General features: G+C 43.5%; 7 protein-coding genes across 7 annotated transcripts; 3 read left to right on the top strand and 4 right to left on the bottom strand.

The window, feature by feature from the left end:
- Positions 1-151: 151 nt before the first annotated feature.
- Positions 152-2,143, top strand: SS1G_06013 (conserved hypothetical protein; the record flags this gene model as incomplete). The annotated part of the gene is made up of 4 exons (XM_001593041.1): positions 152-216; positions 337-641; positions 697-1,937; positions 1,991-2,143. 4 exons carry the CDS (start codon positions 152-154, stop codon positions 2,141-2,143), a joined length of 1,764 nt encoding a protein of 587 aa, XP_001593091.1.
- Positions 2,144-3,597: 1,454 nt separating this feature from the next.
- On the bottom strand, positions 3,598-5,050 carry SS1G_06012 (hypothetical protein; the record flags this gene model as incomplete). Its single annotated transcript, XM_001593040.1, has 2 exons — positions 3,598-4,780; positions 4,833-5,050. The coding sequence occupies 2 exons, from the start codon at positions 5,048-5,050 to the stop codon at positions 3,598-3,600; spliced, it is 1,401 nt and encodes a 466-aa protein (XP_001593090.1).
- Positions 5,051-6,966: 1,916 nt separating this feature from the next.
- SS1G_06011 (predicted protein) lies at positions 6,967-7,119 on the bottom strand (the record flags this gene model as incomplete). The annotated part of the gene is made up of 1 exon (XM_001593039.1): positions 6,967-7,119. One exon carries the CDS (start codon positions 7,117-7,119, stop codon positions 6,967-6,969), a length of 153 nt encoding a protein of 50 aa, XP_001593089.1.
- Positions 7,120-7,841: 722 nt separating this feature from the next.
- SS1G_06010 (conserved hypothetical protein) lies at positions 7,842-8,937 on the top strand (the record flags this gene model as incomplete). Its single annotated transcript, XM_001593038.1, has 6 exons — positions 7,842-7,879; positions 7,951-7,976; positions 8,234-8,379; positions 8,437-8,574; positions 8,638-8,668; positions 8,774-8,937. 6 exons carry the CDS (start codon positions 7,842-7,844, stop codon positions 8,935-8,937), a joined length of 543 nt encoding a protein of 180 aa, XP_001593088.1.
- A 1,081-nt stretch (positions 8,938-10,018) lies between these two features.
- Positions 10,019-11,281, bottom strand: SS1G_06009 (hypothetical protein; the record flags this gene model as incomplete). The annotated part of the gene is made up of 1 exon (XM_001593037.1): positions 10,019-11,281. One exon carries the CDS (start codon positions 11,279-11,281, stop codon positions 10,019-10,021), a length of 1,263 nt encoding a protein of 420 aa, XP_001593087.1.
- A 2,036-nt stretch (positions 11,282-13,317) lies between these two features.
- Positions 13,318-14,092, bottom strand: SS1G_06008 (predicted protein; the record flags this gene model as incomplete). The annotated part of the gene is made up of 3 exons (XM_001593036.1): positions 13,318-13,334; positions 13,606-13,709; positions 14,055-14,092. 3 exons carry the CDS (start codon positions 14,090-14,092, stop codon positions 13,318-13,320), a joined length of 159 nt encoding a protein of 52 aa, XP_001593086.1.
- Positions 14,093-14,101: 9 nt separating this feature from the next.
- Positions 14,102-14,694, top strand: SS1G_06007 (predicted protein; the record flags this gene model as incomplete). Its single annotated transcript, XM_001593035.1, has 2 exons — positions 14,102-14,154; positions 14,586-14,694. The coding sequence occupies 2 exons, from the start codon at positions 14,102-14,104 to the stop codon at positions 14,692-14,694; spliced, it is 162 nt and encodes a 53-aa protein (XP_001593085.1).
- Between the last annotated feature and the right edge of the window lie 1,261 nt (positions 14,695-15,955).

The following is a 15,955-nucleotide window of genomic DNA, read 5'->3' as shown; positions in this document are numbered from 1 at the left end:
CATCGAAAGCTCTGGAATCAAGTGGAGGGAAAATAAAGAGTTGCTTGCCCAACCTCCAACTCTACTTTGGATTTTGAATATTTGACTTTGAGCATTACTTTCCCATCATAAGTTCCTGGAGTTTTAACTTTTCACATACCTTTCACACATAATGGCGGACGCATTGAAAGCTGCTGGCAATAAAGCCATTGCAGAGAAGAACTTCGACGAGGCTGTGTAAGTTTTCTGTTTGTTTCTCTGAGCTCTGGAACCTCGAGGATTTACTTTTTGGTGTCGTTGCACTGCGCCTTTTCTGGCTACAATGTATTTACGGAGCATTTACTAATTAGCCTACAGTGCAAAATTCACCGAAGCCATTGCTATCGAACCAGAAAACCACATTCTCTACTCTAATAGGTCGGCTGCGTTTGCCTCGAAACGAGACTTCGAAAAGTCCCTACAGGATGCTGAGAAGTGTACAAGCATCAAGCCTGACTGGGCCAAGGGATGGGGCAGAGTTGGTACCGCTAAGCAAAGTTTGGGCGATCTCTTGGGAGCCCACGATGCTTATGAGGAGGCTTTAAAGCTTGATCCAAATTATGCGGCGGCTACTAAGGGTTTGGCACAGGTTAAAAAGTCTATCGATGCGGAGGCTAAAGCAGGTTTGTTCTTGTAAATTCAAGATTGTATGGAACATGTGCTAACAAATGTTTACAGATGGTGTAAAGGGTGATCCAACAGAGGGATTAGGTAACATGTTTAGTGATCCACAACTTGTCGCAAAACTGGCAGCAAACCCCAAGACTGCCAAATTCCTGTCAGACCCAACCTTCATGGCGAAGCTTCAACAAATCAAGTCAAACCCAAACAATACCCAAGAACTTTTCTCAGACCCCCGCATGATTCAAGTCTTGGGTGTTCTGATGGGTGTGGATATGTCTTTCGCTGATTCGGGTGCTTTTGGTGGTGCTCCCGGTGCCCAGGGCGCCTCTGCACCTACGGAAGCTGAGGAGGACATTCAAATGCCAGATGTGCGTCCCAGCGCGCAAGAACCACAAGCCGAGAAGGCAAAGGCCGAGCCAGAGCCAGAGCCAGAGGATGAGGAGGCTGTGGCAAAAAAGCAGGCAAAAGCTGAGGCCGATGAGGAGAAGAGACTTGGTACTGAGCAGTACAAGAAGAAGAACTTTGATGAGGCGATTGCGCATTACTCCAAGGCTTGGGAACTATACAAGGACATTACCTATCTTAACAATCTTGGTGCCGCACATTTCGAGAAGGGAGAGTATGAAGAGGCTATCAAGGCATGTGAGAAAGCCGTTGAGGAGGGACGAGAAATTTACGCCGATTTTAAGATGATCGCTAAATCATACGCTCGTATTGGAACTGCATATGAGAAGATGGGAGATTTACCGAAAGCCATTGAAAATTACAACAAATCACTGACTGAACATCGTACCCCCGACGTGGTCAACAAGCTCCGTGCTGCCGAGAAGAACAAGATCGAAAGCGCCAAAAAGGCTTACATCGACCCGGTAAAGGCTGAAGAGGCCCGTGAACTCGGAAATCAAAAGTTCAAGGAGTCAGATTGGCCTGGAGCAGTTGAGGCTTACAGTGAGATGATCAAGCGTGCTCCAGAGGATCCAAGAGGCTACAGCAACCGTGCAGCTTCTTTCATTAAGCTTCTTGAGTTCCCTTCTGCTTTGGAAGATTGTGACAAGGCAATCTCTAAAGATTCCAAGTTCGTGAGAGCATACATCCGAAAAGCGCAAGCATACTTTGGCATGAGAGACTACTCTAAATGTCTTGATGCATGTAACGAAGCCACCGAGGCCGATGTTACAAAGGCCAATGCTAGAGAGATTGAGCAACAGCAACAGAAGGCTGTTACTGCTATGTACAGTGCCCGAGAAAATGAGACCGAGGAGCAGACTAAGGAGAGACTATCAAGAGACCCAGAGGTGAGTTAAACTCCGATATTTTTGGGGGAAAATCGTTACTAACAGTATTACAGATTCAAAGAATCATGGGTGATCCAGTCATGCAAAGCATTCTCCAACAAGCTCAAAACGACCCCGCCGCTCTTCAAGAACACATGAAGAATCCCCAGATCCGATCTAAGATTCAGCAGCTTATCGCTGCAGGAGTCATCCGTGTTGGAAGATGATTGAAGATAAAACATGATGGAAAGTTATTGAGGACCCATAGGTCTAATAATTAATCATTACCTCGGCTTGTCTGGATGATTGAGTTTGATTTCCTTTGGGGCGTGGATGGGAAATGATTAATTGATATGATATGATATGATCACTGAGAAGAGATGAAATGAAATGAGATGAAATATACCATGAGAAAGAGGATGCATGCAAAAGCGGATGGATAGGATGGGGATAGGACGTAATGTTAAAATTCCGTGGAGGGAGTTCTTCAGCGTATGCCATTGTCATTTTTATGAAATGCATTGCATTGCTTTGCTAGCAAGGTATTTATTTACTTAACTCACATAGGTAGTCAATCACTTAATACTTCACAATTTATTCTATTGCCTATGCATCTTTCTGGTCTAGATTATATGAAATAGTAAGAGTATATCATAAATTCGAAGAGAAAGATAGATAGCACATGGACACTCCTACTTAATTAGCGCCTTTGCTCAAAAGGTCTCTCACGCCCAATTATTCAAAGTGGTAAGTAGGTCAGTAATCTTTTCAAATACAAATACAATGATATGTAGGTAGGTAGGTATGTAGGTATATAACATGTAATATTCATCCCTTCGATATGCGCTATAGTATGTAAAATCGGATGGATCATCTGCAGACTGTAGGTGCACTGCTATGTGCCAGCCAACCTATTTATTTGCAAGCGTCGACCGGTCCATATCCTCACCCCCTGCCTCCTACCCGTCATCTATCATTCATATACATCCATCCATTCCATGCGATTAGATAAAAGTGAGATCGTCCGTATCAATATTTATCCGACCGACGTAGCCATTCATTCATCACCCCTATGAAACCCCGAAGCCTGAATCGACCTCGTTTGCCTTCCTATAAACCATTGCCGGCCGGTCGTCCTTTCCCACCAATGATTCCCATGCATTCATTCATCCCATTCATATGGCCGCCCCCGGAGCCAAGTAGAGCCATGCCAGGCCCGAAACCAGAGACGGATCAAAAAATATGTTGATAAAAGAAAATAATAAAAAACCCTCGCTGAAGGAGCACAAGATCGCAAGACCTGTGATGAACTAAGAAATCTGGAGAACAGCTCAAATGCTTGAGATCATCGAGCAAGAATCTATGTACAATGCGTATGTGATATGATGTATTGCGGTTAGATATGAAGATGGTCGAGAAGGGGGATGTGGTAAGATCATTTCCTGAATTGAGACAGGTGTAAATTCGATCGACGGCGGTGACCGGAGTCAGTAGAGTGGAGGCGACCTGCAGCTGCTCCCGTGAAGTTCGCAGCCCTTGAATTAAGGGCAGCATAGTGAATGGTTGATCGTGATTAGCCAACCCAATACAATTCTCATTGTAATACTGCAAACGACGTCACTGTGTTACGCCTGAAATTTCCATGTACTTCTCAACGACTCAAGCGGTACCACACTTATCCCTAGGCAAAACGGTGACCTGCCTCCAGTTGAGAAGGTGATGGCTCGGAGTTATTCGGTTGACCCGAAGCATTTCCTGTGGCTCTATTACTACCAGGCATGCGAATTCCTGTGAAAGCTGCCGGTATTCTTGGCCTCCATCTACTTGCTGCTGGGGCAGTGTTGACTTCAGGCGCACCCGCGCCACCTGCTACATTCATTGGTCCATCACCTTGAGCTTGGCGCGCCCGCCTCGCTTGCCTTTCATCACGATTTTGGGTATCCACATTCGATCTAGCCGATGCCCCGAATCTTCCTGGCATACCCCGAATACCAGTCCATGCTGATTGCGGCTGCTGGGGCATATTTGCTCTCGAGGCATTCGCTCTACGTGACTGTCGCTCAGGCTCTTGCTCGCCCTCAGGTCGGGGCTTCGGTGTAAAGTAATCGGCTTTGCAAAGTGGACAACAAGCACGACGACTAGTGAGCCATGGATCCAAGCATCCGGCATGGAAAGCATGACCGCAAGTCAAACCACGAACGTCATCGTCCTCCTCTAGCGTATCAATGCAGATCGCGCATGAATCGCCAGGATTGTTAAGGAGCTCCGGAGGCACAGCGGTATGAATGTGATCATCATCATCATCGTCATCTTCAACTTCTTCTTCTACTGTTGCAGGATTCTTGTTATCAACGGTGCTGGCTCGGGTTGGAACTTCTTCCAAATGATGTAGCTCTTCCTTATGCTCCTCCGTCTTTGAAGCAGCTGCTTTTTCCGAAATTACCGCATCCATACTCTTTCGGTCGTCATGCCCACCTTCGATAGTGTGTGTTGGTGATGATGCCATTCCCTCTTCTTTGTTCGAAGTAGCTGTGGCTGGTCTGGTGTTGACAGAATGCTTCGACCCCACGGGTGAAGATGGTTCGACACCCTCAACTTCTAGCACGCTCACAGCTCGACTAGGCGGTGCCGTGACACCCCCACTAGTCGGTAGCCCCTCGCTGGCTCGGTTGGCCACCCAGTTCTTGTATTTTATCAAGGGGAATCGTTCGTTCACTTCGTCCATACTCATGAGTTTCTTTTCTCGTCGTCTCCGGTGAGGCCGAACCGGCATATTCTCGAGATTAATTGGGTCAGCCTCCCCAGCCCGCAGAGCGCGGTTCCTAGCATTATATCGAAAACAGTACTTGACACCAACAATGATCCTTTGTGGAGGTTAGTGACAGACAGACCAGTCAACATCCTCAAGATACTCACCATAGATTCGTGAACACAACACCAAATCCTAGCGCAACAAAGAACAAAAGTGGTGAACTAGTCGGGCTATTACTGTTGGAGGTTGATGTTGGAGATGGAGATGGAGTGGGGGTTGCTGTAGACATTGAGGACGAAGTCGCTGCTGTTGATGACGGATCGATGGTAGCCTGCCTCCCAACAACCTTCAAGACTTCTACTATTCCGTTGACCACCGCCATCTTTATTCAAGTTGTCTTAAAACACAATTGCTAAGGTTGAGCCGCAAGGTAGATCAGCGTCGAGTGAGATTATTGATCGCCACTTATTATCGTGAATGATTAACGAAATCCGTTTCCCAAGAACATTTGTAACGCAGTGATTGGCATATGAACAGAGGATCCAAGGTTCAAGAATTCAATATAAGAGAGAGAAATACTAGAGCTGAAGCGGGAGTGAAAGAAAGTGAACCAATTCACGGGTGCGGAAGTGGGTGCGGCGGGTGCGAGGGCGAGTGCGAGTGCGACAATAATGTAATGTGCAAGTAATGGGGGAATGGATGAAATCAAGAGGCTGTCTTAGCGGATAAATAACCTAGTCACTAGTAACAATAACAGGGCGGAGGCTGGAGTGGAAAAGATGGGGTCAGCAAGTTATTAAAATGGATCTTGGAAGTATAAACATTTTTTTTTTCCTACCTTGCTCGAGAATTTGAGAAATCAAGTAGGTTAGAAAGAACAGAAAAAAAGGCTTTGAGAGACTTTTGTTTTCTGGAAAAAGATTGATAAGGAAGTCAAAGCCACAAAGCTAAAGGCCAGAGGCTAAGGGCTACAAGTCTAGAGATCAGATCAAATCGAGTCAATAATTTAAACAATAGTAAAGGTGCGCGGTGTTCTTTGTTTTGACGGGAATTGAGTGGGTGATGTGATGGGTGGTGTGAGGTCGTGGGTATTGAGGAGGATGAATTGATGTGATGTGATGGATGGTGATTGATGTGCGATGATAACAAATGATGATTTGATGACCTTTTTTGGTTGCTCATGCAGGTTTTCGGATTACTTTTTGCGGAGGAATTGTGGATCAAAAGAGACAAGACCAAGAAGACCAGGAAGAGCAGGAATATATTATTGGTGGTGAGGAGTGAGCACAAAGAAGATTGAGTCTGGTAAGTAAGCAATAGAGTTGAAGAAATCCATAGGAAAATAAAAGTTAGCCTCACTCTAGAACTGCGCACTTTGCCGATGTTAGAAAGTCAAGAACAAAGAAGCAGGTAAAAGGGAATGGATCGATGGCAAAATGCGGCGATAAAGAGAGATTGAGGGTTTCAAGTATTAGCACCACATAAAGATCAATGCGGTTCGGCAGTGAGTTTTACTAATCATGTATGTATTATGTATGGTATGTGTAGGTAGGTAGATGGTAGGTATGATATGTATCTCTGGATATTTCCGATGGTTGTAGCCGTGGTACAACGTCTTGCTTCTTTTCTTCTCTTTCCCCTTTCCTCGTATGAATAAGGATAAGGTACTGAGTATTTAGAATCCATCTTATGTAGCACAAACATCACCAAATAAAAGAAGAGTCGGGTCCTGGAAGATTGATTTGGTTGGTAACGGTTAGAGGTTACGGAAAAGGGCCCTTCCGTGATAAATTGCTGCTATTGAGAAAAGTAGTCCCGAATGGTAACCTCAAGCCACATGAAATCTAGACACTACTCACTACTGTAGATAGACATCGATATACAAAACGGAATTCTCCTAGTTACTCAAAGATGCATCCATCCATCCATCTATTCCACCCATACATTCATCCGAATTACTAATATTCTTTTTGGTCCTCGAACTTTGGGGGTTTGATGTTCTCAGTCCCGAATATTCTCATGAGTAATAAACGATCGCACTATGGATTTTCCGAAAACGTCTAATGTTTGAGACGTGCCTGCCTTCCTTGGATATGAAGGGTTTTGGAATTCGAAAGGGTAAGCAAATGAGATCATTACAGTAACAGTAGTATGCATACAACTTCTGGAGGATCTCAAAGAGGTTAGGTGACATTCCATTATCAACAGCTTCGAGGGTACTCGTATTAATTCTCTTGCCAATTATTATAAGGTAAACCGAATTGACACTACGAATGATCATTTTGATACTTTGAATGATCATTTTCCTTTCCTTCCGAAGAATATGCGACCACCAGGACTGGGCATGATTCCCTTCTCCATCTCGGTTCTCTTCCACTCTTCACATATCTCGTCTCGTGTACCGTATGGCGACTCGTCCATGCAGCCAATGACTGATCCATCTGGATACATGTCAGAGTTCCTACCTGATAAAACTTGGTGGCGAGGTATCGGATTTAATGAGACCTTAACCTATCGCATAAATATAGGAGCAATAAGCATTTGGCAGACATCTAGTGTTAGATCATCAATGATGATACATGACGGCCATAAAGAACCCCCTATGTAAGATCTGACCTTACCTCCCCTTCAGCACACCCCAAATCTGCACCGTCCACGGGTATCTTCAGCCGTACCAGGTTAATTTTGGTTTTAATCTGTTTTAATCTGGGTCTTACGGAGTACAAGCAGTAGCTGTAGTATTGGTGAATATTTGATGAGAAATCAAGCTTTCTATATTTCCCCTCGAAAAATCCTTGTACAATTCTGCATGTACGGGAAGCAAATGACGCTAAATTCGAAAAGAAAGGCCTTTCTCAAATAACCCCACCAGACAACGAAGACCTAATTACTAAATGACTAAATGACCTAACTGATCTAACTGATCTAACGGACCTCGCATCATCATCTAAATCATTCTCTAAACTTTTGATTCGACCAGAAAATCTTCGTCTCCCCATTGATCATACAGATTCAACCGACTTATTCACCCACCGGACTCTAGATCTATCATAGACCCCCATATTCAGCCCATTTTCATACGATTCGGAAAAACGGTACGCTTGCAGTAGCCACCTTGGAACCTTGAAAGTGATAGAAGATTTCCACTTTCGGCAATACCATCATCTTAGAACATGCCTCCAACTCAGTTACCCGCCTCGGGCAATCCCTTGTCAGTAATGTCTATGCAAGCTTCATCATTTGAGGAAGGTCTCCATTTCACTGACAAATATACGTGAATAGGGTCTTCTTTGATATCACAATTGGAGGTCAGTCATTGTACACGGCATCACCCGTTCAGAAAATCCCTATTTCGGGAACTTATTAAACACGGAAACGGCGGCGTCTAAAGTTAGCATTCCGATAGTTTCGGGTCGTTCCACTACATATCGTGTTGATCTCTTTGTTATTCGTCACACGTGATTTACTCCCCTTGACTTTTAAGTTTCCGAGCAGGTAGTGTCTGTTGGAAGTTCATCACGTGTTGTCTTCAAGAGGTATCGAGTCAATCTCTAACACTATCCAGGTGAGCCACTCGGTCGTATCCAATTCGAGCTCTTTGCCGATGTAGTTCCCAAGACGGCCGAGAATTTCCGTCAATTCTGTACTGGAGAAACCAAGAACCATCTCGGTAGACCACAAGGATACAAAGGCAGTAAATTCCATCGAATTGTATGTTTCTCACTGTACTCCTCTCTTTTCTTAACCTACTTCTGACATTATACGTAGATTAAGGATTTCATGTGCCAGGGTGGTGACTTTTTGAATGGGGATGGCACTGGTTCTACTTGTATTTACGGATTGAGTAAATTCGACGATGAGAATTTTACCATAAAGCACACAGAACCGGGACTCTTGTCAATGGCTGTATGTTCTCACGCTCATTTTTGCGGTTGACCTTCCCTGAACGTGAAACTAACCATCATACAGAATGCCGGTCCAAATACCAACGGCTCTCAATGTAAACACCCGATTTCTCAAACACTTTTGCAACACAACTTCATTTAATCTCTCTTTTCCCCACTCTATCCTCACAGCAACGGCCAAATCACTAATTGCAATATAGTCTTCATAACTACAGTACCAACACCCTTCCTCGACAATAAACACGTCGTCTTTGGCAAAGTCGTCGATGGAATGGATGTCGTTCGCAAGATGGAAAATACGCGCACTAACCCAAAGGATGCACCTAATTTACCAGTTGTCATTTCTCTCTGTGGAGAAATGTAAAATTGGCATTTGGCGCTTGGGACAGATGGATTTAGTATATGGTGGAGGGAATGAGTGAGGATGGGAATGCACGAATGGATGGAAGTAAGGCTGCTCTGAAGGGGCAGGTATATGATGAAGCAGGACAGAGAAATTACTTCTAAGGGGTAGGCTGTGCATACAGATTCAAGAATATGATAGTGAGGTATTGAGATATTAAAGATTAAATCATGAATTCCTATCTTCTTTTTTCTCATCTCACATTCCTCCTCTCTGTTCTCACATACCTCTAATCACACCTCTCACGCCTCTCACACCTCACGTACAATTAACACACTAACTATAAGTATCTCCTCTCCATATAAATATATGATAAGTTCTACGATTCTGTAGCTCTGCAGATATCTATGGCCTATGTAGCTTCACGATGATATAATCAGTATAAATTAAATAAACTAAGTATTTTCCTTTATACATATTTCATAATTGTATAATAACTTAATCACCTACCTATAAAACCACCATTCACAATAAAAACCAAGTCACATTTAACAATATTATTTCCAAAAGAAAAAGAGTAATATCAAAGTATTGATTTGATTCCATATAATTCTGTCTCGTTACAAGCAAATCTTGCGATATGATATCTAAGAACCTAAACTCCTAAGCACCTAAACACCTAAACACCAATCTCCAAAGGAGAAAAAACAAAAACGTATGTAGTAAAAAGGCAGGCAAGCCCAGTGGGTATCATCCATATTCATATCAATTCATGACCATTCCAGTCGTTCCATGTACCAAATATCGCATCCATATGCAATTCCATATCCATCATATCATCATAAAAGAAAAAAGTCGTCATAAAAAGAAGTAAAAGTAACAAAGGAAAAAATGTGTATTCTATAAGGTTAAACCGAAAGAATGTGAAAAGAAAAAACGCCTGCAAGCTCCGTAGTGATATAAAACTGAACTCCGAGGGTATCTTATCTATCTAAGAATTCTGTTGTGTTGTGTTGTTGAGTTGCGTAAAACGAAAGGGGTATCTAATCTATTTATCTGTATCGTCCAGCTCTGCCGACGATTCTCGTGCTTGTAGTTGAACTTAGTTCACTGCGCGTCCTCGAATCTGGATCGAGCGCTTCATGAAAGGTGAAACAGAAGGGAGAGAGCCGCTTGCTGACGCAAAGCCAGAAGGAGCTCCTACGCCTGCTTGCGCAGCAGTTGCGACACCGGTTGGTTTTGCAACGCCTGAGGTCTGCGTGATATAAACGGTGACAGTGGTGATGCTTTGTTGTGTAGAAACGGCTGTAGCCGTTGCTACTTCCTGCGTAGTGGAGGACTGTTGCTGAGGGACGGAGGATGCGGTGGTCGGTTGCACATGGGCTGTTGTTCGAGCTCCAGCAATGGCTGTTGGTTTAGCCCAGAGATCAGTGGTTACGCGAAGAGAGAATGGCTTTTGAGCAGCGGTAGGATCGACGACAAAATGATTGACCATCTGACTCCATTGCGCGGCGTTATTGAGATCTTGAGGTGCGACATATGCGACTTCCTCAGTATTGGCAGGGCCGGTAATGGCGATGTCGGCGCAAGAAGTGTATGTTTCATTGACAACGCGTTGGCCAGTGGTTTTGTCCATGGTAGGCCAGTCCCAAACCCAGTAGATGCTATAGTCCTTATTTGCTTGTGCTTCTTTCGGGATCTGAAAGTCCGTTTGGCACCAGAGATTTGCGCCCATGGGATCCGTCGGTGTAAAAGGATAAGCTTCTTGTCTCACTTCTGCGAGAGTTTTTTTGCCAGTAGGAGTGTCCACGAAGAGATGGCCGTTGGTATTGCCAGCGAGAAAGCATGCCATATCATCGTAGTACTGAACAGCAAGAAGCTTTCCTCGCTTGTCTCCACCAGTTCCATCCTTGTTCCATACGTTGTGAATGGCGCTGATCTTGTCAGTTGCTTTACTGTCTGCCGTGCCGTATACATATACGAGCCCACTACCGAATCCCTTGCCTTGTGTGGGAGTGTCTGCTTGGGTAGGTTCAGTAACATGCCCATTCTCTTGGTATCTGACGGCGACAAAGTCTCCTGGAGCGGCGCTCAAAGCTTGGTACGCTGAGTCGACAGATTTTGCTCCTGGTGTCTGTTTTGGACCACAGATTGGAGTATCACTGGAAACATCGTTCAAGAGTTTGTAGAGGTTGTCGTCGGGATTGTATCCGGCCAATCGTGGAACGTAAGCACGTGGGTAACCCTTTGTAGTCATAGTTCCATTTCGTGCGATGACCCTAAGTTCGTCTGCCCAAGTGTGAGCGGTGGTTGTTTGAAAAAGCAACGCAAGAGCTGCGATGCTGACTGAAACTGTGGATTTCATATTGAAAATAATGTTCTTGAAATGTTCGTGTTTGACTAATCGACACGATGTTTTTTTGCCTGGAAAGTTGTGTTTGATATGCACTTCAGGGTTCGAGCTGTGCGATTTTTGATCGAATGCTTTATGAATGTTTGTTTGCTTTGGAAACGTGTGATATTGTAATAAGTAATTGTTGGCTGATTTAAGAAGAAAAATTTAAAAAGGTTATTGTATAGAACTTTATAGATGATTCCCGACCAGCGTGAACATCGTTTAGTATGACTGACTGAACAAAAGATGAACAATAAATAACTTGGAGTAATAATGGCTGTTGTGACTAGACAAAGGTCATTGTATGAATCGACAAAGCTTATTGTGACAGAGGACAATAGAACAATGGAGTAACTCCCGAGCGGATTCGAGTGAATTTTTTCGACTTGAGGAGGAATAATGGAACAAAGCAAAGCAAAGTAGACATCAATGAGAATTGAAAGGTGAAAATCCTTGGCATATTCTTTTGCTTTGTACTTGCAGAGACCAAAGGAAAATGCAAAGAAAGTATTACAACCCACTCACTGACTGATGCAACTGGAAGGAGTGGACAATGATTAGAGAGCAAGTTTTTTCTCAGGACTGTTTCTTGTGAGTGATGAATGGACAGAATCGAAACTAAACAATTGGCACACGGGAAAGCTCGATAATTTCGATAGTAACTAGAACCTCCAAGTACCCTCAAAGTGGAGCAAAGTTTGTAAGGAAAGAACGACCGAGGTCCTATCATCGACTCCAAGTATGAATATTCTGATGTTGGAAACATTTTTTTGATAATGTTGTTCAGGGATGCGTTTTTGCGGGGTCATCATGCAAGGGGTATTCGGGAGAGAAAAGAACGGACATGGTGAAATGCTTGGTTGATGGTCAAAGTTCTTTTGGCCCTTAATAACCACAACCAATCATGAGAGTCCTGCAAGGTTTGGATGGAAACCGTAAGGCTTGCTTCAATCGCCAACCGATCATTATACTTTAAATCATCTGTGGCACATTCGTAGTCTGGAGGGTCGGAGATTTGAGGTATTAGGACAATCCAGGTGGCTTTAATAGGCGCATAACCAAGAGATTGTGGAATAACTGTCCAGGCGTAAAAGTATTCATCGACGATGCCCACCAGTGGCCTCACTTCGAATGGGTGGAATAACCGCTGACCTCTTGTAACACCTCACCATCACCACACTGGAGTACGGGTACCTCGATGTTCAGACCATATAATTTGTATTGATGTAGGGAAGTACCTGGTAGATAATGCCTTCATATTAGGGTAATACTAAATCCTCTGATCTTTTGGGGATCATGCGATAGAGTTTTTGCAGGTCGTCCTGTCCCATCTGAGGTTTACAGATGATTCAGCGGGCGACAAGGTGTGTAAATGTTGAGATCGGATTTACTAATATTCGAATAAACTATCTGGACAGGTTCAAGCGGTAAGTTTTTGTGGGCGTGTACTCAATGTCGTGTTTCAAAAATCTCCGTAGGCTTCTTTGGAGCAGAAGGGAAAGGCAATCTGTAACGAAGAATGATCGATTATCGCGGCCATCGTTTCAAACTTGGGAGAAACAATGTAACACGGGAAAGAAGGCTCTAGGGGCTACTTGCTGCCTACAACTAATTGACAAGTTGTAGCTAAAGGGAAGCGCATTTTCGAGTCATGTCGGAGAAAACACGGACGCTATATGAGTAGGTAGATAGATAACTTCTGATCCTTGGTCGGATATTTAAAGGATCTGAATAGATACTTGATATTGTGATCTTTAAAGCTTCAGCGTACTTGATAAATAGAAATACATGGTATTGTCTGGACACACTGATAAATACTTGAAAGGAGCAAGAGAGGTAAAAAGAAGATGGGGAAAGAAAATATTCAAAAGAGAAGCGAAAGCGGCTTTAAGATTACAATTACCCCAAGCACGAGATCTTGGATCTTAGCTCAGATCTTTAACCTTATCAGATCAGCCCTCTTAACACGCACAGGCCGTTCCAGAGTCTAGATCAGCGCCCCACTATCAAACTCCTACAACAACTGTTCGAGTATGAGTATATCAATTAGGTAGTTAGTATCATTTCCAATGTAATTTCGAACCGCATCATATTTGAAACTAGATAATACGGATATTCTTGCTATACCACGACATCGCATTCTACCTCATATAATTCGACTAGCTGTCGAGCCATGAGTACACAAATTTCCTTCATCTTTTCCACCTTTTCAATCAAAACGTTGATACCCTTAGCTTTCCTTAGCGGACAGCAAATGGAATGAATGAATGGTGTCACCTGCAGACAAAACTCACGTAGGCCAGCCTGAGGGTCGAGAACTGAATCATCACATACAATCAAGTTCAAACGGACGATTTCTTTAGCTGAGTATCCTCCCTGCCTCTCCTCCGCAACAGCCCTGAAGAACTTGTTGATAGCCATCAGTTCCAACATCACTACAACAAAGGTAGCAGCAGTGGCTAATGATTTGTCGCCAAACTATTGGTACCAAAATATCTATCCTTTCTCTAGAGAGATTCTAAACAATATCCTCCTGCATTTCTCATTACCTGGGAATTTTTAGAACAATGAATCGCCTAAGCTTATGGTCAACAAGCTTTGTGAGCAGAAGGTTAAATCTTTCTACATTTATCATATTGAAGATGATTTATATGGGGAATATTTACGTCAAGTTGTATTCCAACTACGTGAGTACAACGGATAAAGAATGCAAACCTCCTCGAGACATAACCGCCAAACTTACATTCGTACATCAATTCGTTTAAGAACACCCAACGCCATCTTTCAACAATGGCACTTTTAACCCGGATGGCGAGAGAAATACATCATAATGCGCAATCATTGTCATTGCGATCACATCCATGGTCTTCCATAGTTTCTATCGTCAAAAACCTACCATTGTAGCATCAAAGAATGATAAATCTTTCTTTCCTGGAGACCTACCAACAAAGTCTCTTTGCAGCTACATGAATATATCGAACCAAAGTTACGATTCATTGGGATCGTCAAGTATAATGCTTCTAGATGCACAATGACCACTTTCGCATCCCGTTCATAAAAATTCCAGGCGTGAGACCGCTGAACTTCATATCGCACTTCTAGATGTTCAGCTTTGAAGTTTTATGTAGTGCATGCTCTCCAATTTCCATTTTCTTCCGATCCTTGATAGGCAATTGCTGATTTCCTGGTGTCAGCACACAGCTGACTCTCTTGCCCGGTGTGATATCGAAGAATATTACTTGTTTGTTGGGAACACTCTCTACACAAGACGCAGAAATCCGGCCATATCCGAGTTTCCAGATACGGCCGGTCAAAGTCCTCATCTACTTTCTAGTCAAGCCGCAAAAGATTTTCCGCCGGAAGGAGGCGATTGGACTCAATAGATGACATCGCTTAAGTTAAGCTCATCTTTTACAAAACGTGGAAACTCTGATCTTAGTCTACTAGATGGACCGACCGGGACAGCGGCAACTAAGAGTAGGACTTGGCTGTAGCCATTTGAAATATGCAGTGGATGCTGAAGTGACAATTCTCGAGGTACAAGCTTTATTTTGGAGAATAGTTACAGGCAAGGTTCCAGTGAAAGAGACTGACGTGAAAAGAGGGGTGATACATGACTATTGACTGAATGATGACGAGTCAAGGTACGGACTTATGGCACCTTAAACAAGGAGACGAGACTACACTTTCGACCCGAACAATGAGTACTTCGCGAAGTATTGGCTTTTCAGCCTCATTTGTCTTGGTACATCAGCCATTACAAGGGCAGTTCTCTAGCTGCAGAATACGCTACCTCGATTCGCGATCCATGCAAGCCATCAACCTTGAAACATCTTTCTTTCTTCTTGACCGCTACAATGCATGCCGTTTCAAGGAATAAATTGACATATAAATGCATTTGACATTGACATATATGCACTGCAGAAACACGTGCTCTACTCACCCTTTTGTACTCACTTGATAGGCAAATCATGAAACGCATCCGAAATAAACGTTGATTGAAACGTTGCATTGCCTTTTGAATATCCGAGCTACCTTCCGTAGGTCAGATGGTACTAAGGGTATTGCATAACATTTAATTCATTTGAGTGTTTCCCAAAATTTCCTTCAAAAGCATAGTCCCAGATCGGCTATCTTGCCAAGAATTCGCATCGTAAATACATCAGATGAGACATGCATACCATGCTACCGACCCGGATCTACAAACTCGGAAAGGCGCAGTACCCCTCTACTGAAATGAAAAGGCCTCAAATGCACGTGAGATACTCGTGTGATAGTTTGGTGGATGTGCTGTCACGGAAATATGCAGGTTCCAAGGGTACTAAAACCGCCCGGATAGGTGCAGACATACCCAGTTGTGAGAGGCGGGATGGAAATGGAGATGAGAGTCGGAGAATTGAATCTTGAGAAGCGATGCTGTGATTATATTTTGTGTACTTCGTGGTTTACAAAGAAATCTCAATCTAGGTGAAGGAAGAAAGGGGCTTGAAGCAAATGTCACAGAATTGTGGATAAAATTAGCTGAAACATACAGCTTTCGGCGAATCAAGCCAATGTACTTAAACGCCAGTCCTCACTTTTCGCTTGTCTCTAGCTGTCAAAAGAAAGAAGCAAGTTCACCTTGGACGTTGCACATGATAAGCA

The sequence above is a fragment of the Sclerotinia sclerotiorum genome, genomic scaffold (genome assembly GCF_000146945.2).
Source record: "Sclerotinia sclerotiorum 1980 UF-70 scaffold_7 genomic scaffold, whole genome shotgun sequence".
In the NCBI taxonomy this organism is placed as follows: Eukaryota; Fungi; Ascomycota; class Leotiomycetes; order Helotiales; family Sclerotiniaceae; genus Sclerotinia; species Sclerotinia sclerotiorum.
This window is presented reverse-complemented; position numbering and strand designations above follow the sequence as displayed.